Genomic DNA, 21,879 nt, shown 5'->3' on the forward strand with positions numbered 1-21,879 from the left:
ATTTCACATGATTATATTTTTGCTTACCTATAAAGCGCAAATGATAGTCAAAGTAACAATGATGAACAATGTTTTTAGTTAAAGTGGGTAAAATAATAAAAGACAGAGGTACTATATCCGTTCAAAAATTTAGAAAAACTAAACCAATTGTTAAAAACTTTTTGGTTTTGGGAAAGAGACCCTACTTTAATCCTTTTCTTTTAACTACATTTTTACCTCGTAGATCTCCTACTGGCTACAGCTAGAATCTACTAGTTATAGCCTTATAAGCAATAGTTATAGTAGCTGTAAATTTACATTATAGCATACTCTCAAAAAATACAAATAATAATACTTCTAAAGTATGTACTGTACTAAAACAGATCACGATTCCCAAAATAAGTAGTTTCACTCCCCTGAAATCTGCATCCATGACCTAAACTAAACACCTGAATATGAACTTACTGAACTAAATACCCGCCATTACTGCAACCTTGCCAACTCCCAAACCCAAAATGCTGCTTATTCACAACCACATTTTCTCTCTTCTCTTCTTACTTCCTCTTTTTCTCTCTCCTCCATTGTTCAGTGCCACCACCAACCTTGTACTCCCACATCAACACCCTGATCCTGAAGCTGTTGTACGAGATGTTCACAGGTAAAAACAAAAAGAAAAAAATAATACTTTTTTTACACACTTCGTGTCTCATGAATTTCGCATCTGGGTTTTCTTTGGAGTTCATGAATTGTTAAGTTTATGCTTTTTTTAAGTCTCAATAATATTTATATTTGTGGCCACTGGCATTTTCCAGTTTCAAGACAGGCATTATATTAAAACACACTTATTTTTCTCACTCAAGCATTTTACCAAACATCTGATGTGCGTTAGTTAAAATGCCATGATATTACCATCTGTTTAGTCTTTCTTGCCACCCTGGTCTTACAATCACTCCAATTTTTCCATTCAAAACTTGTGTATATTCTAATCAATTTAGTTTATTTTTCTTGGGAATCTGTGCTGAAATTAGCCGTTAATTACTTTTCGGATATGAGAAAAAGTTGGCACTTTAATTTGTATCCAATTGTATGTTCACCAAAATGTCGGGATTTTGTTCTGAATTAGCCGTTAACTTAATGTTTTGGATATTAGAAAAAATTGGCACTTGAATTTATATTCAAAATTATGTTCACTGAAATGTTGGGACATTGTGCTGAGTTAGCCGTTAACTAATTTTTGGATGTGTAAAAAGTTGACACTTGAATTTCTACCGGATTTGATGTTCACTAAAATGTTCCAAAAATGTGAATAGAAATAAATGTAACAATTTTCTATTTTCATTCAGGATGGTCAATGTATCTCTAGTAAGGAGACAAATGCTTGAAGCTTTAGAACACACTTCGTCATCGTCTCCATCTTCGTCTTCGTCTTCGTCTTCGTCATCGTCTCCATCTTCGTCTTCGTCTTCTTGTTTGACAGGCAACCCAATAGACGACTGCTGGCGGTGCGACCCGCATTGGGCATCGAACCGCCAGCGATTAGCCGATTGTGGCATCGGCTTTGGCCGTGCTGCAATGGGTGGCAAAGGGGGTCAGATCTACACAGTGACTGACTCCTCTGACTCTGACCCAGTGGACCCGAAACCAGGTACACTGCGGTACGGTGTGCTCCAAGAGGAGCCACTCTGGATCATCTTCTCAGGTGACATGACAATCAAGCTTCGATACGAGCTCATTATAAATGATTACAAGACCATCGACGGGCGAGGAGCTAATGTCCATATCACAGGTGGTGGGTGCATTACACTACAGTATGTGTCAAACATAATTATTCATAACATTCATGTTCACAATTGTTACCCTGCTGGCAATGCGTTTGTCCGGTCTAGCCCAACCCATGTGGGAAGGAGAGGGAAATCGGACGGTGATGGGATGACGATTTTTGGGTCGAGTAATATTTGGATTGATCATTGTAGTTTATCTTCTTGTACTGATGGCTTGATTGATGCTACAATGGGGACTACAGCTATTACCATCTCTAATAGTCATTTTTCACATCATAACGATGTAATGTTGCTTGGAAATAGTGACGGCCATGTCTTGGATGAGGGTATGCAGGTATGAAAACTCTACTAGACTATTTTTTAGTTTCAATTAAGTTGCTTAATTTGACTCAATTTCAGCTGAAGGAACTGTTTTCTGTGGAATTTTATGGGATTAAAGTGGATTTTACTTGATTAAACTAATTTTTCAACTGAATTTTTGTGAATTCTATATACAGCACCAATTTGTAATGATTAAAACTGATTTAACTAAACCAAACAGATCTGTACTAATCAAGATTTGATTATTACTCCATAAAGATTAATTAAAACGGACTTTTACTAGTTCAATTGATCTTTGCTCACTCTCTATTATGTTACCGATTGAGGCTATGTTTGACGACATCAGCTGGAAATGATTAGTGACTTACAATGTAGCTAAAACTAGAAGGTAGCAACTGAAAACTAAATTGGTGCCTGATTGCAGAAAAGGTTTTTGATTGCATGAGTTGATTGGTAGAACGAGAAAACGAGTTGTTTATAAAACAATATTTGGATAAAGAAAAAGAAGTTGAAAATATAGATGAAGGGAAAAGTTTCAGCTACTTGTGTTCATATACTAGTCAAAACAACTTCCCTATATAAATTTCTTTCGAGCTCCTTAAATTTTATTTAAAGTACATACAACATACCAAACATTTTCAATTATGTCACTATCTTAATTATTTCCACTCATGATCATAAACTCGTATTTTGAATGGGTTGCGAAACATAGTCGAAAGTGGCGGACTTTACTATCAAAATTCAAAACTGATCTATTTGTGACTAAAATTGATATAAAATTTCTTTTTCTTGATATAAACTTTTACTATTACCGATTAAAACAGTTTTTTTTTTGTATAATTATTTTTTTGTATAATTGAGGAGAAGAAGTTTCTATTAGAGCAAAGGATGATTAATAGATACAATGTTTGTTGGTGGTAAAAATAAAAAAAAGCAGGTGACATTGGCGTTCAATGTATTTGATGAGGGAGTAGTGCAGAGGATGCCGAGGTGCAGAAGAGGGTATATACACGTTGTTAACAATGATTTTCGGTATTGGGAGATTTATGTGATTGGAGGTAGTGATAATCCAACTATTAACAGCCAAGGTAACCGTTACATTGCCCCAGAGAACCGGTATATAAAAGAGGTTAGACATTCTAATTCTTCCAGTTTATCGTTTGCCCTTTTTTTTTTTTTGTTTTGTCTTAGGGGATTTTATTAGGGATTATGCAATGGTTAACATGTATATAATAGTCACGTACAGTAATACCTTTGATGGATTTGTTTGGCATTATTATTTTAGGTAGCAGGTAGTGTTTGGACAAATTAAAACACTACTCAAGAAATTATGAGTATTTTATAAGGTAGTGGTTGTAATAGCGGGTAGCGATTGAAGTTGAATATAGGTTAGCGGTTGTAGAACGCCAGTCCAAGTGACGTTTGAGATCTATCGGTAGCAGTTTAGTGAATAAACACTATATGATAGCATATCGTAGGATACTTAATCGATGTTTTCAATTTTTCTTTTTCCTTTTTCTGTTTATTAATTGCTTTGCCATTGTTTTTCCTTTATAATAGCATGGTTGTGATTTAAATATTTATTTTAAAGAGAATATATAAGTAATATTTCATATTATTTTATGCTTCAAATTTTACAAGAATTTAGTTAAAATAGATAATTTAAATTTATTGAGGGTTTAAATGATCTTAAACTAATACGTTTGTTTGACAAATGGTTGTAGTTCATTTTATATTTGAATAAATGTCATTTGTTATGTTTCACAATTTCAACAACTACTTTTGTTACACACTTCCAATTAAGCAATTACTTTAAACGCTAAGCGCGAACATCGATCACTAATGCTACAACTAACTGTTATTAAAACTACTAATTTCGCCAAACAGGCCCATAAGTTATCAAACTTATTCTTTGTGATTGATTTTGTTGGGGAGTGTGTAGGAAATTAGGTTTTTTTATGTTTATATAGTGCAATTTATATTATACACGTGGGTGAGTGGGTGTATCGTATACCAAAGAGTGTTGTTTTGCTTGCTTATTACTCCTTTCATCTCTTATTAGTTTACCCATTTTTGTTTTTGGTTTTTCTCTTATTAATTTATCTCACTTTGTTGGAATGGATTCACGAGTTTTATATTATTATCTTCTACCTAAGGGCTTGTTCTCTGCAGCTTATTTTCATTTCAGTTTAATTCAGTTTAGTTCTAGACAATACTTTTACTCTCACATATCACTATTCATTTCAGTTCAATTCAATTCAGTTATTTTATGCCGAAAAGAACAAGTCCTAAAACATTACTTTTCTATTTGTTACTATCATTTCCTCTCTTGACCCACCTTAAATTAATACTTCATTAGTTTATTATTCTCTGTAGGACCAACATATTATCTTAAAATTTTGTGCCTAAAAAAATAGGTAAACTTGTAAGAAACATAGGTAGTATTTATATAAAGCTCCAAATCAGAAAAAAATAATCTGGAATGAACAACAAATTAAGCGATAGGTGTATAATGCACCTAGGTGAATGGTATAAGAGCTTTAAGTATGAGGGAGAGGTGGTAGCTCAGTGGAGTACCACCCCACTAGAGGGTTCGAATCCTCATCCCAACAATATGTTGCGGCATTTACTTATGGGCTGTTTAGCCTTGTATCCAGACTGTGAGCTGGTGTGTCCGGTAGGCTAATAGCCTAATAGGGGTTGGTGTTTCCTAATAAAAATAAAATAAAATAAAATAAAAAATAAAATAAGAGCTTTAAGTATACAAAGTTTTTTTTATGCATTTATAATTGCTAAATCCTAATATGTATGATTTAATGTGAGTAAAGTACTTTAATTACAAAAAGTGTGTATAAAAAATATTTGGAAAGATGGGGTATTTAATTACACAACGTTTTTTAGTAAAATGTTATAACTTATATGCTTAATTATGAAAGGTTAGGGCATTGTGATTATTGAGTTGAAAGTAATATATTTTCAAATTACGATCATCAAAATTATACTTTTGAAAATTTCGAAAAATAATGTTGAACTAATAAAAAATATTAATTTTTTTTAAAATAATGTTGATCTAATAAAAAATATTAATTTGTCCGTATTGTAGTTTTGATTGTATTTTTCGAATTCTTGAGGATTGATGGAGCGGCGAGAAGGGACCGACATCAGTGTATATAGAGCCAAAATATTAGACTTTTGAGAATGGGGGACCAACTTGTTTAACCAATTGGAGCTTTTAAATAAAGGCCTTTAAAATATTGGAATATCTTCGTCAGTTTTTAGATATCTATGTATGTACTCAGTGGATGTGGGCCTCTGTCAAGGTGCTTGACAGCATATGAGAATCTTTTGCTTACTCTTTTTGCCTAGATATTTTTTTAGTATTATTGTATGTGAACACAATACATGGTTGAATGCGCCTAGTATTTAATAACTATGTCATGGAGGTGGTGGGGAACTCGACTTGGAGGTTATAAGTTTGAACTCTATTACCTACTTATGTTTGGGAATAAGGATTTTGTTAGATTTGTCTACATATAAGGATTTTAAATATCAAATTTTTGTAATTTTTACTTATACGCAATTAAAGATATTAACGTTTAAAAAACCGTCTTGGCAAATGTGAAAAAACAAACGCTGCAACTATTTTGAAACGATAAAAGTACAATATAAGGAGCTTAGTGGTGTAGGTGTCATATTCGATTTGAGAGGTCCCTAAAATTAAGCGTGACTCCTAGCAAAAAGATTTTCTTTTATTTTCCCAACTTATTAGGGCTTATAGACGTATAAGAGAGGTACGGATTCGTGGTTAATGTATCAATTATGGTGCGTTCTATTTACCTGAAAAAACCTGAATTTATATAAACTGAACTTATTAAACCGATTGACTCTTATTGAAACTTATGTTTGAGTGTTGTGTTAGACCTTATCAAATTTAATCACATTAGATATAATCATATCAAATCTGAACTTATTGGATCTAAAATTTATTTTTTAATGAAATGAGAACAAGTGACATAAATGCTCGAAATTATTTAAATATCTGAAATTTACATACGTAGCCATTCTCTAGATATCGCAGACCGCCAATCTAGTAATGGGTAATTGTAAAGTACTAGGATAATTAAAACACCAATTCTACCTATTCCTCCGTTTCATTTTAATTGTTACACTTCTACTTTTCATGTATACCAATGCAAAACTTTGACGATATATATCTCTAGTTATGTATTTGTAAAAGTTATAAAAAATACATATTAATAAAATACATACTAAGACGAATCTTACAAGATTCCATATGACAATGTTTTTATTTCACGTATAAATCACAAACGAGGGTCAAAGTGCAATTTGTGAATAGTGTAAAATGTCAAAGTTTAACAATTAAAATGAAACGGAGGCATTATTTACTATGGAAACGTAAGGTGCCTTTTTTTATCACACTATTTATTTCATGTAGTTATTCTACTTAAACTTAGTGAAGTTTATTAGAACTTTTCCGAACTTATTGAAATTTATTTATATGAGATCTGAAACTCAATCTTTTTAAAAGATAGAAGACTAGACAACCTTCATATGAATAAAGTAATCAAACTTATTAGATTCATTAAATTAATAAGAACATCTTTCATATGAATAAAGTAATGAAACTCATAATATATCAAGCTATGAAACTATCTAGATCTAATTAAACTATTAAGAAAACTCATAATATATCCAGTAATCTTTTAAATTATAATTTAGTATTGTGGCTAAACAATATCCACTTTATCTCCTAGAAGACCTAGACCTACCAGCCTGCGTCATACTCATTGTGTCCGCTTGGACAGCATGGCCCAAGCCGTGTGGGAATCTGCCAGTGAATATTTTGGCAGCATGAGCTCATGGCTGTGTCCTACTATTCATGTCTTTAGCCATAAATTATATTGGCATATGGTTTTGTAAAGAAAAATAACATTTAGGAGAATGAATAGAGTTGTACTCTATGGTTTGAAACAAACATCAAGGGTCTACTTTCTTGTAACTTATATGGACTTTCAGAAGAACTAAGATTAGTTCTAAAATACTAATTGAACTTTAAAACCTTCAAAAAGTTCAAATTAGTTAAAAAAATTCATGTTTAGAAAAATTAAGAAAATAATATTTAGATTAGTTACGAAGCTCAGATTGGTTTAGAAAGATTAAGAACAATATATTCAGATTAGTTAAGAAGCTCAAATTAGTTTAATTAAGTTGAATAGAATATACTCTAAAGCATACTCCCTTTGTTTCTTTTTAATTTACACTTTCCTTTTTGGTCGGTTTATTTTTAATCTATACATTGTCACTTTTTTTATTTATAGTAACATGTCCAATCTTTTTTTCTCCCTTTTTCCACTCATGTGGTGCACTTTTTAATATAATACCCAGCTTATTATTTCTCTGCCCATCTTTTTGTTTGTTACTATCATTTTCTCTCTCAACCCACCTTAAATTAATACTTTATTAGTTTATTATTATCAGTAGGACCAGCATATTATCTTAAAATTTTGTGCCTTAAAAAATAGGTAAACTTGTAAGAAACATAGGTAGTCTTTTTATAAAGCTCCAAATCAGTAAAAATTAATTTGGAATGAACAACAAATTAAGCGTTAGGTGTATGATGCACCTAGGTGAATGGTATAAGAGCTTTAAGTATGAGGGAGATGTGGTAGCTCAGTGGAGTACCACCCCGCTAGAGGATTCGAATCCTCATCTCAACAATATGTTGGGACATTTAATTTTGGGCTGTTTAGCTTGTACTTGTAAGAAACATAGGTAGTCTTTTTATAAAGCTCCAAATCAGTAAAAATTAATTTGGAATGAACAACAAATTAAGCGTTAGGTGTATAATGCACCTTGGTGAATGGTATAAGAGCTTTAAGTATGAGGGAGATGTGGTAGCTCAGTGGAGTTCGGATCCTCATCCCAACAATATGTTGGGACATTTACTTTTGGGCTGTTTAGCTTGTACCCAGCCTGTGAGCTGGTGTGTCCCGCATGCTAGTAACCTAACAGAGATTGGTTTTGGATCAATTATCTTTCCAAATAAAAATAAAATAAAAAATAAAATAGTTCTCACCTTTTAAAAATAAAAAGCATAATTGTTCTTAAAAATAAAATCTCTTACACGTTTTAGTAACTCTCTTCATCTTTTCAATTTTATTTATTCTTATAAAAAAGCATAATTACTTACTACCTCATTTGAAACCTTAAATATGTACTTTTTTTTATGGTTTTATACATAATTTAGTTTTATAAGTATTTATGTCGGGTTGTTAACATTGTGACATGGTATGGACCAATAAGTTTGTTGATATTTCTCAAAAAAAACGTATGTTATTTTGGACTCTGTTATCCGTTATCCAGAGTATGCAGTTTTAGCCATATACCCGGTCGGTAGGACACGACATTGACTCGAGTATGAAATACGAGTTTGATCCTCCAAATTGCAGTCGGACACGACATGGGAAAACCCTAGAATTCGAACGCGAAGAGGAGCAGAGGAGAAGAGAACTTACCTCGAGCGTCGGTTGGAACTTCGAGCTCGCTGACTGAAGCTGCCACCGCCTGTCAATTCCATTTCTTTTCCCCTTCGCTTCTATGTCTTCTCTCTCTTTGATCTTCGATGTTCTCTGTTTCTGTTTCTTTTTTCTTTTTTGTCCTTGATGGACCACGTAACTTTTCTTTTTTCTTTTTTCCTTTTTCTCCTTTCCACATGAGTCTGTTTTCCTTATCATCTCCTTTCTTTTCTTTTTTTTTTTAAAAACATTGTTCTTCTCTAACGTAAGAGGCTATGACCGGTACTTTAATTTTATTAGTACCTTAATTTTATGAGTATAATGTAAATAAAACATCATAACATTTAAAATTAGTACTATATTTTACATTATAAAATATTAATTTCATCATACCCATACCACTGTCCAAATCTAAGATAGAGTCCCCGTGTTGGAAGTGTCGTACCAACCACTTGAATCCATATCCGTACCCGACACTTTAGCCGAGTCCAGGTTAGATTTTGGACACATTAGTATGACACATGACCGTGTCTACATGAATGCACGACCTTGTCTATCAAAATTACGCGGCTTTCAATGGAGTAATGTGAAAATTAAAATAGCATATTCATCTTTATTTATCAAAAAAACGGTGAAGTTAAGATAAAATTTGTAGGTGTTAAAATAAAAGCAATTAAGAACAATCTACACACATATCTAACGTGGTGCACTAATTATTAGCTATGTCTTTAAGTATAGGCCTATAGGGAGTATCAACTCATATTAGGTTTTCTTAGAGAGAGTACAACTTACACAAATTAGGGGTAAAATCATGTTAGTAGGTGCTCATATATCAGTCCCTACATACGTAATCAAATTAGCCATGGGGACACAATAGAATCAGAAACATATATCTCAATTTACAATATGTTCGAAGTGCTAGGTAAATCCAAGGTATATCTCAAATAGGGACGACAATGGGTCCAATACCCGACACACACACTGCTGCACTCGACTCACTCATTTTTAAGAGTTTGGGTCTACTTTGTTTTGACCTACAAGTTCGGGTTAGATGTGGGTCCAAATGTTCATGGGTTAGGTATGGGTTTAAGTCAAATGATTTCAGACTTAGATCCACCCTAGATTCGACCTACGGGCACATTTATAATTTTGTATTTTTTATTTCAAAAAAGTATCTGGGTGAAATGATTGGGTACTAAAATTATGCATGCATCTACTGGATTTTAAATTATAGTACGATGTAAGGATTTAATCTTGACGCATTTAGAAGGGTTTGATTCTACTTTGTTTTGACTTATGGGTTTGGGTCAAATGTGGGTCCAAATGTTAATGGGTTAGGTCTTGGTCTAAGTCCAATGATTTTAGATCCGCCCTAGATTTGACCTATGCTAATTTATAATTTTGTACTTTTTTTTCACAAAGGTAAATGGATAGAATGATTGGGTACTAAAATATTGACAGTGGGGATATGAATTTTGGGTGATAATTTTTATAAGGTTTAAACTATTGATTAACCTGTGTAAGTTCTCATTTAAGGGGTTTTAACAAGCCTCAGGATTAATAAGTCATAACTTGTAAAATGTGGGTCATGCCAGAAGGGTTAATTGAGGGAAAGAGTAGGAATTAGGTGAGATTTAAAAACAATCGTGCGTTTTAAGTCAATGGGTCCGCGGGCTTACAAAGATTAATCAATAGTTCATACCTTTTAAAAATTATTGTCCAAAGTTCATACTTCCATTGTCAATTTTCCATTAAAGTATGAGGTAAGGATTTCTTCTTAAGTTATGATCTATGAAGCACGGGTACTCCTCTTGGGTATCGTTTCCTGTCTCACAGGGTACGGGATGAGTACATGGTAGATACGTCCCCAAAACATACCTTGGAAAGTGGGTACGCGGGGTTCCGATGGGTACGATTGAGCCAAAATATGGGTACGTCTTGGTAACGGCTACAAAGGCTTAGAGAAGTCCCTAGGCCTTCTAACGGAATTTCAGCCAAAGAAGGAAAAAAATCCTTTAGAATTAGGTCTGGGGTTCGCTTTTCTCTTCAGTCTGGCTGGCTTTATCGTATATTAAGGAGAAAACATTGGGGAGGGGAAGAGGATAGAGAAAGCATCGAAAGGTGGGACTTTGCTGTGTTACGGGTTTCATCACATATCACACGAAAAAGAGGGGAGATGAAGCGGAGGAAAAAAAAAGCATCGAAAATGGAGTTTTAATATTACTGAATATTCAAATAAACAAGCTGACAAGCATATGATCCTTTTATGGGCCACATGGGCATGGGTATGGGTGTTCACAGGCATGGGGTAATGGTGGGCCGTGCCGGGATGGACCTAAAATTTCTAGATTATGCCCATGGGTTGGGCTCGTGCCTCATGCAGGGCTGACCTGTGTTTCATGTTGTTTTTTCAAAGAAGGGTCGGCCCACATAAGCAGGCTGAGCCTGAAAGAAAACTTCTTGACTGTGGTAGGCCCACGACCAATGTAGCGGACAGGGGCCAGGCCGGGCTCGGGCCAAAACCGTTTTTTCAAAGAAGGGGAGTTCAATCTGAGGGTCGGCCCACATAAGCAGGCTCGTGCGGGCCTGAAAGAAAACTTCTTGACTGTGGTAGGCCCACGACCAATGTAGCGGACAGGGGCTAGGCCGGGCTCGGGCCAAAACCGTACCCGACCCGCGTATCAGCCCGACCCATGCCTACCTCTATCCAGAACTGGTACAATTACGTAACGTCCGTTATTTGAAAACGACATGTTTTTTTGGTCGAGGAAGAAGAAGTCAGCGCAAGATCAACCGGATAAGTTTGTCAAAAAAATATTTTTATTCAAATTAAATCTTACCCAAGCTGTAGAACTTGAATTCAAAGTAAAACTCATTTGATTTCGTTAGGTATTGAAAACCCTAATTTCAAAGAAACCCTAATATATACATTAAGAGGCTATTGACGGCGGCTCGGTCTTGACAGAGAATGTCAGCGAGTCATCATTGGCTTCTTCCGGCGCCATATCTGCCGCCGACCGGCGATGATTCTCTCCTTTTTTCGTTCTCTTAAAGCATGCTTCTTTTCTTTTTCACTTTTTCTGTTGACTTCATATGCTTTTCTTCTTTTGAGGAAAATAGGGAGGGGTGGCGTTAACCTACTAACCCAACTCTCTTTTTGTTTAAAGAAAAAGTCCTCATTTTTTAATGCTCTGTTTTGTAAGAAAAAGTTGCTATTCTTATGAATATTTTTCTATTTTACAATATTTTAATACTCTCTTCGGTTTCGAAAGATCATCCTTGTTACTGTTACTACACACACCAATGAGGATCAATTTGTGTGGGGTCTGGGGTGGGTAAAGTAGGAGAAAGAAAGGGATAAGGAAAATAAACAAATAAAAAAGGGTTAAAGTAGGAGAGAGAAAGGGAGTAAAATTGAATGAATAGTGCAATGGTGGATCATATGATAGGGACATGAGGGGTAAAAAGGGGATAAATTTGCCAATTAAAGAATAAAGTAAAAGAGGGAGGATCTTTTAGAAACCGGAGGGAGTATAGTGTAATATCAAAAGTATCTCAAACAGTGTATTTATAACAGTTTTAGATACAATATTGTGTAAAAAATTTTAAAAATGGAAAAAAAAAGCTTGAAAATCCAACTATGTGATTTTTCAAAAAGAATTCACACCACGACGACCGTGAAATGTTGTAGTTCGCCGTACAAGCCGTTCCCATGACAACTCGACAGAAAGTCTGAAACCGCAAACACAACCGTAATTTTTTTTTTTCTGTGGTTGTAATATATTCCTTAATTATTCACTTAATAGTTAGTATTTTTGGTTAGCACTAACTTGTATTTGTTTTAGTTTCTACATTAATTGGGTGAAAAAAGAATGTATGAAGAAGGAAATATGGGTGATAGAAGAAATTGAAAAATACCCATTTTGGACCCAATAAATCTGCATTTTTTTGGGATGGGTTTGGGTTCATTTCAAAATAATCGATTTGGGTATAGGTCTTACTGGATGTGTCCTATATACACCCAAGATCCTACTCATTGCCATACCTAATCCTAACAGTTGGGAATGTGGTAAGTGGTAACTCATTGTTGAATTTTACTAGTCAAATTCTACATTCAAGGCTTAAAAAGTTTGTGGGGGTCTCTTTTTAGTTCGTAACTTTGGATTTTCACCTAGTTTGCAATCTCAGATCCATAATTGATAGACTTTTGTGTAATATGTGAGTTTTTATTTGTGAGATTTTACTTATAAAATTTAGTTTTAACAATCTTTTAGTATACGGATATTTAACCTATATCCCCGACAATATTTTTTATTCACCATATATTCTTGATGTTTTCAAAATCACAATATACCCCTCAATTTCTTGATAATTCACTATGTGCCCTTAATGATTAACGACTATTAACTTTTTTTATCATTAACCCATGATTCCATTACTAAACCTTAATTAATCTCCCTATTTCACTCATTTACCCTAATAGATTAGCATTGATACAATACCTAAGGCCAAAAAAGAAGGAAGAAGTTTATGGAAGTAGTAATAAAATGGGTCATTTGTGGTGTTTTAATTGTGGTTAATTAAGGTAAACAACTCAAATAAGGGTTAATTAGGGTTTGATAATAGAATCAGCGATTAATGACTTAAAAAGTTGACTGTCATTAGTTATTAAGGACGTATGGTGAATTTTGAAGAAATTTAGGTGTATATGGTGAATTTTGAAAACAAAGGTATATGGTGAATAAAATTTTTTTTGTCAAGGGTATTTGGTGAAAAATACGTTTCCTATATGAGAATTTTCTATAGTACAATTGTGTCATTGAGTTGGTGGTTTAATGTAAAACATTTTATGTTATTAGGGTTCAACTTTTACATTGAGCAATTCAACCACATTTGTTGTGCCACATAGCTTGTAGACGTTATAGACAACACCTGTTAATATAATAATATATACAGAAAGTATTGGGTCAGACCGTCTGACGTATTGTTTACTGTCAGACGGGCTGAGCCCAATACATCTTCTCTCTGCTTCACTTTTTAGGTCACATTCTCTCTCCTCTTTCTTCTTCTTCTTCTCTGGATTTTCATATAATCCACCTAGTTTCGATTCTTGAGCTTAACAAAGTCCTTCAAAAAAATCATCAAAATCATCTCAGGGTGATACATGTGCCGCGATGTTTGAATGCCTCTTCTCATACCTGGAGGCAAAACCATCAAAAGAATAACCAGACAACTCAGAACTAGCATATACGCACCAGGGTGAAAGAAGCAGCTCAAATCTTGCCTTTGGTACTTCTTGATGTAATGAAGGTAGTTACGACGTACGATGATGGTTCTCTGCATTTTAGCACTGTGGCATGTGCCAGCTAGAATACGGCCCCTGATTGAAACGGAACCAGTAAAGGGGCATTTCTTGTCAATGTATGCGCCTGCCATTAACAAACATTATGCCTGTTAGAATAGCAAAATTGACAACACTAATCACAGAATTTTTGAAGGAATGAAGAAGAAGGAGAAAGTGAGAGAAAACAGAGGTTAGTGTTTTGTTTTTCAGTTGGACTTTGTTTTGTTTCAGTTGGACTTTGTTTTCTTTCAGTTGGACTTTGTTTTCTTTCAGTTGGACTTTGTGTTTCTTTCAGTTGGACTTTGTGTTTCTTTCAGTTGGACTTTGTTTTGTTTCAGTTGGACTTTGTTTTTTTTTCAGTTGGACTACCTGAAAAAAATGAAGACTACCTGAAAAAAAATGAAGACTACCTGAAAAAAAATGAAGACTACCTGAAAAAGAATAAAGACCAACTGAAACCCAAAGTAAGTCTAACTGAAGTACAAAAACCAACTGAAAAAAAAAGAAGACTAACTGAAAACAAAATGAAGACTACCTGAAAAAAAATGAAGACTACCTGAAAAAAATTAAGACTAACTGAAAAAAATTGGAACCACCTGAAAGTCGTCCGACCAAAGATTATGGTCGGACGAGTCCAACACAATACGTTCTCTAATATATATTTATTGATAGATTTTATGAAAGCCTGTTTCCTTCTCACTTTTTCTCTGGCTCAATATGTGTTATTTTTGCACCCGCCAATTATTCAAGGGGGAAAATAACATATAATATTTGATTGTTGGAATATCAACAGGTGACAAGGCGTGTGGAAACAGGTGATAAGAATTGGGCGAATTGGAACTGGAGGAGTGAAGGGGATATAATGATAAATGGAGCCTTCTTTGTGCCTTCTGGGGAAGGCTTAAGTGCTGAGTATACTAAAGCCTCTAGTATTGCACCCAGATCTGCAGCTGCCATTGAACAGATTACCATGAATGCAGGTGTTTTTGGTGATCCCAGGTAACTTTTGAACGCAAACCAGCTCTTGATTTGTTTAATATGAATATTCTTCATATATAATATATATACTGTCAAATTGTTAAATGTTAATACTTTGCTCAATTTGATAATCTTAATGTAGTTGTAAATCGAACTTATCTTCTTGAAATAAGTAGAACAAAACGCATCACTAAAGTCTTACTAGTTTCAGAGGTTCTTAAATTACTGGTGAACTTACTAATTCCAAAATATTAGTTCTCTATGAAACATTCCATACACTGGAATTTTTTTAAAGACGTTTGGAGTTGGGGAGGTCAGAGGTGGCGGTTGTATTAGTGAGAGCTGCAGAAGGCAAAGTTGCAGAGATTGGGGAGATGAAGTTGGGATGGCAGGGTGTGGTATAAAGTGTGCAAAGGGTGATCAGGTGGTTGTGGTGGCTTGGTGTGTTGACTGGAAAGCCGACTAGAGAGAAAAGAAAGAAAATTTGGATCCATAGGTCACCGAGGACCAATGTGAAGGGAAATTTCGAATTTTGGATTGTAAATCATAAATGGGAAATCGAGATTAATGTTAGAAAACACTCCAAACTCTGGTATATAGTATTGATTAACCTGATAAAGTTTTGAGTTAGTTTTTTTTTCGTTTAGACATGTGCTTCTTAACATTTCTTGTTATTCAATGATGTCCCTCAAATATGGGCGAGCGCCATGTTCAAATTTTGGATTGTAAATCATAAATGGGAAATTGAGATTAATGTTAGAAAACACTCCAAACTCTGGTATATAGTGTTGATTAACCTGATAAAGTTTTGAGTTAGTTTTTTTTGGTTTAGACATGTGCATAAGCTATAATCCGCTTATGGTTCTTGACATGTCTTGTTATTCAATGATGTCCCTCAAATGTGGGCGAGCGCCATGTTCAAACATTCCCGTGCATCTAATGAAATTTGGGAAGCTCTATTCTCTGATTGGATCAATGTACAAGGTTGGTACATCCTCTTTTCCAAAATAAATTTGGTATCTTTGAGTTAAAAAAACTTGGTCACTGTTTGTTTACACCATTAATGAGTTAAGATTGTCTATTCCTCCCAACCTCAAACAAATCTTGTACTTTCTTTCCTCCGAACATTTGCACATTTCGGTAGTAGATACATAGTGGTATGAACTATAATACCTTAGTCACGAGTGAGAACAAGCTTTCCTTATTGATATTGTTTAAAATTAAAAGATACTGCTCCCATTTGTTTAGTTTTTTCATATTGATCTTATGCACTAATTTAGCAATATACACATTTTTTTGTCTAAGATGTTATTATACTTGTCTCAATATTTATTTTAAAATATCATTTATTAATCAAATATATGATTGGTCAAGATTATGTGACACTAAAAGTAAAACTCAAAGTAAAAGACTTATCATTTATTTAATTTAGTTAACTTTTTGTGGATAGATAATCAAATATATGATTGGTCAAAATTATGTGACGGCAAAAGTGAAACTCAAAGTAAAAGACTTCAAGAAGGATGGAGGACGTATATGCCTTAAATAGTTGCTTATCATTTTAAGTGCATCTTATGGAACCGATGGAAAAATTGGTAACAATAATTTATGACCTTCATTGAGTGTTTGGTTTACTACGGAAAATAATTACTTCTAAGAGGATGTTTGGTATAGAAAAACTTGATGTAGGAAACGGATTCAAATAAGCTTTTCCATTTCTAATTGTTTGGTATGAGTGTTAAGTAACAAATACCTTTTCCGGAGGGAAACACAATCCCCCCATTTGTTACCCTTATCAAACTAGTGAAAACAAGTCACATTTCCTTTTTCAATCATAAACCTCTCAATTGTTTTCATTCTACTAGGATACCAAACAACTAATAAAGGTAATAATTATTATTGTCATTTCCCCTTGTTATCCAAATCCTTTCCATTCCGTTTCCTTCATTCATACCAAACGCCCTCTAAGTGGTAAGTGGTAACACCCGTGTTACCATAGTGTTGAGATTGGTAATAATTGGGTAGGGATAACATACTTTCAAAAAACATAAACCATTACCCCAATCATTTACCAAACATGTAACATAAATGGTTTCTTTCTTCTGTTTTGAACACCTATAAATCTCAATTTGAACATGATGAGTGTCATTATCCAAATAAATAGTTTGTAGACACATACAGGTGGAAACACTTGTAAAATTTAGAACTAGGGTTTAGCTAGATGTTACAAGGAGTCAAGAACATGCTACAGCAAAAGCACTACAGTCATACCCCAGCCCTTACAATACTTGTCCAATTTTCTTCCTAACATTTTCACTTTTGATAAAGGTCTTTAAAAAGATTATGCTGAAAGTGAAAAAGGTAAACTAACCCCTCTTGTACCAACGGTTTTGTTTCTGGAAGTGACCCCATCAATCCATGTGCTGTTGGCCTGTAATGGCCTTTCCTCATTTGATAAGAACATATGCCTGTACCTTTAGTCTTATATGTGTGTTTGTTGCTGACTTACAGCTCATCCTTTTGGTCTAAACATCCTAGCTCATTGGAGTTTTACTTTCTAGGATTTGTTTTGATTAACAGAGCTAAAGTTCTCTTATCTATGTGGTGATTTCTATGAAGTTGCATTTAAGGTGGTCAGGCTGAATTCCTTGTAATTTCATAAACTAGACAACCTCCCATCTAAGGGTTGGCCATATGATATTCCATATGAATAAGCTATGTTCATTTTTCAAAAATAAAAAAAAAGTTGAAGGTTGAGTGAGAAATGTCGTATATTGAATTCTTTTGCAAAATTAATAACACAATCCCAATAAAATCTTAGAGTGTTTGGTTGGGTAGAGAACAAATTCCTTGAATACTGATTTCTCCATTTTCCTTTATTTGGTTTGTGAAGGGTGGAAAACAGTTTTCCAAATGATGAACATTTTCCTTTCCGAAGGAAGGGAAACCACTTTTCCTCCCTGTACTACACCTTGCTCTGTCTTTCCACTCATCCATCCTCCCCTTTTATTTTTATCTTTCCTTTTCTCTCCAATTTTTCATAAATTGAATCAAAGACAGAAAAACTTATCTACCATTGTTTTTTCCATGAAAAATCATTTTCCATTAAGAAAGTTTTCCGTCCAACCAAACTGGGTATCTTTTTGGAACCGCCAGGACACCTCTGGCAGTAGCCAGTAGGCAATGACCCCATGTAGAGCTATAGATCTGCCACACAAGTCAAACATAATGAGTTGATCTAACATCTGCATAGCACCCAGTTGAGATCTCCCTTATCCCAAGTGATTTACAATACTCCCTCCGTCTTTTTTTATTTGCTACAAGCATTTTTTCACAAAGATCAAGGAGGGAGTGAGGATCATTGACATAAATGGAATTAACAAAAAAGCAAATAGGTAAATTGTGGGACCTATGTATTATATATGGAAACATTTACAAAATCAAGAAGGGAGTGATGACAAATTTGTAAATAAAGTGTGGGACCTATGTACTATATATGGAAATATTTGCAAATGTAGCAAATAAATTGAGACATTCCTAAATGGCAAAATGTAACAAATAAAAAAAGACGGAGGGAGTATCTTCTACAACAATGACCTATTGCATATTTTGGGTTTCTGGCCCATGATCTTTTGTCTGAACTCTGAAAAGGTTCATTGAACTTGCTTTCTTAGGGACAAATATTATCCTTCACCGTCTTGGTTTTCTTATTTTTTATTTAATTAATGTTGGTGAGTAGGTCTAACAGGAAAATGGAAAGCCTCTTCTCTGCTGCTGTATTTGGAGGTGGAAAGCTCACCACTATGCTGCCATCCATTGTTCATCGTTCTTACTTATTTAATTATTTTGGTTCACATCCTTCAAGCCACATTGTTTCGAAGCCCACATAAAAGTCCAACATCACAAAAGTCCAAAGTCAGGTACTCTTGACGAGGATCTGATCCCGTGATGACAGATTGGCTATAAACTTAGCTCCCAACACAACCAATGTTATTCGAACTCTTTTTTTTTGAGGGGAAAAAAGAAGTGCATTAATTCAGGGACAAAGTGTCCAATAATACATACGGAGCTATCTCTCTAGGGACATGATTTTCCCAACATTGTTCCACTCCAAAGGGCACTACTCTAGCAAGGTGATGAGCAACAACATTCCCATCCCTTTTAACATGAATAAACCTAATAGAAATAAAATCATTACTCAAAGCAAGAACGTCTCCTAAAATGTGATCAAGATTCGAGAAATGGAGTACTGCTTTTGTCAATCTAAATGTGACAACCTACGAGTCAGACTCAATAAGTACGTCCTTCAAACGATGAGATTTGGCCAAACGAACTGCTAAGTGAATAGCTTTACATTCTGCTACTTCAGGAGGCCACCAAGCTCAAGTTCTTCTCACCGCTGAAAAACATACTTTCCCATTAGTGTCGCGAGCTACCACCCCAACCATCCTCACCTAGGCTCGCATCTGCATTAACTTTGATGATCCCAGGAGGCGGGGCGCACCAAACAGCCGAGCTCGCAATGCTCCCCATCCGCACACCTCCATATATCCGCATAGAGTACAAATTATATTCTTCAGTTTGTCTCCCCACTCATTGAGCAATAATAGGTAAAGGTTCAGATGTGTTTTCAAATACATACCTATTTCTTGCAGACCACATATTCCATGCGAGATAACAACCTTTTTGCACCATTTTCTTATCTAGCTCATCCCATCTAACCACAGCATCACATAACTCTTCGTGCTCGATGTCACGCAACAAAAGAGGGCGTGCTGCAAGTACAATTTCATCTCATCTCACCATATGCAAGTACAATTTCAAATCCTAAACACTTCACCATCGGTATAGACACCTCAACACCTTATTTTGGGCCAAAATTATGAATATCCTTTCATTTAGTCGCTAAGTTAGACAAGTGGATCTCCGTGTACAACAAGTACTCAAGTTTGAGTAACATAGAATTCAGCTACCCTCATCATCACCTTAGTGTTATTTTGATATGAATATCTAGAATTTTTTTGAATGATTAGGTCCTTTTAACTTTTGATATGATTATTTTTGTATAATTTTCTCAAGTAAAATTGCTGAATCCACTATTATTACATTTTTACCACATGGGGTCCAGCACAAGTAATGTACATGTTGAAATATCTCGTATCTTGAGGATTAGTCTTTTCGACTTTCCAAAAAAGAAAAGAAGTTGAAATGCACATTATGTCTAGTCTTTGAGGATTCTCTAGGTTTTGGTGCTTTTGTGCCTTTTAAAACCAGACTCTCCTAACTTGTTCATCTCCTTTCTTCCGTGAATCGGTTTATTGAGGTTCCTCTCACCATTGCTATTGGAGATTTGGAGTTATGGATTTGGTGGTTGTGTAGTGGAGAGAGCCTGCAGTGTAGTCGCTGAAATCTTGGAATGTTGGTGGTGGTCGTTAAGGAGAGTTGGGTTGGTGTGCGGATAGCTTGCTAAGCTGGGATGAGGGGGTGGAGGAGGAATTCTGCAACTTGTATTCATTTTCTATTATTTAAAGTACGGTTAGTGAATAACTAAGTTGGTAGTGGTTATGGTGGCTTTATCTATGAAATTTAAGGAGTGAAGTTGGTTTATTGTAATGTTTTTAGTTACGGATGGATTTGAGAATGAAGCCTTTCACTTTGATTTGGATTTTTGCAAATAATCTTCTGTTTATTTATTCATATTTTTGAAACTCGGGAATGTTGTTCGATTTACGAATTTTGTTGTCAAGGTGGATTAATGAACTATAACATTTCCTGTACTTGCACACAGGAACAGCGTCAGCATACCTCAAGGTAGTGGAAGTACGAGCAGCAGCGGGGGGCAATCGGGGTCGGGGTCTGGTTCCGGTTCCGGATCCGGGTCCGGTGGTGATGCAGACTACTTTGGCATGATGTTTGGGAGCGGCAGTCCCCCACCCTTATCTACGGCCTCCATCATCTGGGCTATTGTTGTCATTCTAATTTTGTGTACAATTAGCAATCATAATTATCTACTGTCTTTAACATTATTATGCCTATAGTTATGAACAAAATGATTCATGAAGGCAACCATAAAAACAAGCTCATTTTAGGAATTTTTGATTTTGCAATGCTAACCTGTAGAATATTTTCAAACACAAGGATTGGCCCTATAATAGTTTGGGCCGACCTGTATATTTTGGAACCCTGAGAGATGCCTAATCTAATCACTAATTATTTATTCTTCACTTTCTGTTACCATTTTTGTCGAATACAATGAAAAAAATAAGAAATTGCATAGTATAGGTTTTGATCACGTGACCTCAAGTTCATGTACTAAAGTTTTAACCACTAGACCAAGTTGTATTTAGTGATATCATATCAAAGTACAATATTAATAAATGAAAATTTTCTTACCCGAGGCATAGCCCGGGCCTAATAACTAGTTATAGAATACAAAAATAAGCATGGGCTGACCTAGAAGGAAGAGGCGAGCTTGTATTATTTATAACCTCAAAGGAAGTAATATCTTAAAATCATTTGGTATGAGAATAGTTTCTCAAGCTTACAAGGTTATATTCTCTTACGTTTCCTAACATGGGAAAACTAACATGTACACAAGAACAGAGAGTTTGATAATTTCAGTTTCCATCATCCCTAAACCAAGCATCTATTATTTATAAGTGAAAATGAAGGTAAGAACAAAGAAGTTAAAGCTAACACTAGTGCATCTAGGGGATGACAATGGATCATGGACTCGACATGAATTCGCGGATCAGGATTCGTTTTTGCTGATCTGGGTCCTAAAATTTCAAACCGTTGGATCCATGTCAGATACGGATCTTGCTGTCAGATCGCGGATCGGGGTCTCGGTTTGTGCTGAGTTCCGGCTCTGCGAACCCGTGTTTCTAAAACTAGTTCTTTTGGGCTGCTGGAGCCTAGCCTCATAAATAATTCTCCAAAC

At 34.9% G+C, this 21,879-nt stretch overlaps 1 protein-coding gene across 1 annotated transcript; it reads left to right on the forward strand.

The window, feature by feature from the left end:
• The first annotated feature begins 294 nt into the window (after window positions 1-294).
• Window positions 295-21,163, forward strand: LOC104906800 (probable pectate lyase 18). Its single transcript, XM_010695615.4, has 5 exons — window positions 295-637; window positions 1,323-2,094; window positions 3,019-3,210; window positions 14,755-14,960; window positions 20,728-21,163. The coding sequence occupies exons 1-5, from the start codon at window positions 495-497 to the stop codon at window positions 20,975-20,977; spliced, it is 1,563 nt and encodes a 520-aa protein (XP_010693917.1). The 5' UTR covers window positions 295-494; the 3' UTR covers window positions 20,978-21,163.
• Window positions 21,164-21,879: the final 716 nt, after the last annotated feature.

This window comes from Beta vulgaris, chromosome 3, assembly GCF_026745355.1.
Source record: "Beta vulgaris subsp. vulgaris cultivar EL10 chromosome 3, EL10.2, whole genome shotgun sequence".
NCBI lineage: Eukaryota > Viridiplantae > Streptophyta > Magnoliopsida > Caryophyllales > Amaranthaceae > Beta > Beta vulgaris.

Excerpts from the sequence above, each read along its gene's own strand:
- LOC104906800 (XM_010695615.4), top strand. The coding sequence starts at position 495 with ATGCTGCTTATTCACAACCACATTTTCTCTCTTCTCTTCTTACTTCCT. Across the intron at positions 3,211-14,754 it reads AGAACCGGTATATAAAAGAG|GTGACAAGGCGTGTGGAAAC; the intron begins GTTAGACATTCT and ends GAATATCAACAG. Across the intron at positions 14,961-20,727 it reads GGTGTTTTTGGTGATCCCAG|GAACAGCGTCAGCATACCTC; the intron begins GTAACTTTTGAA and ends ACTTGCACACAG.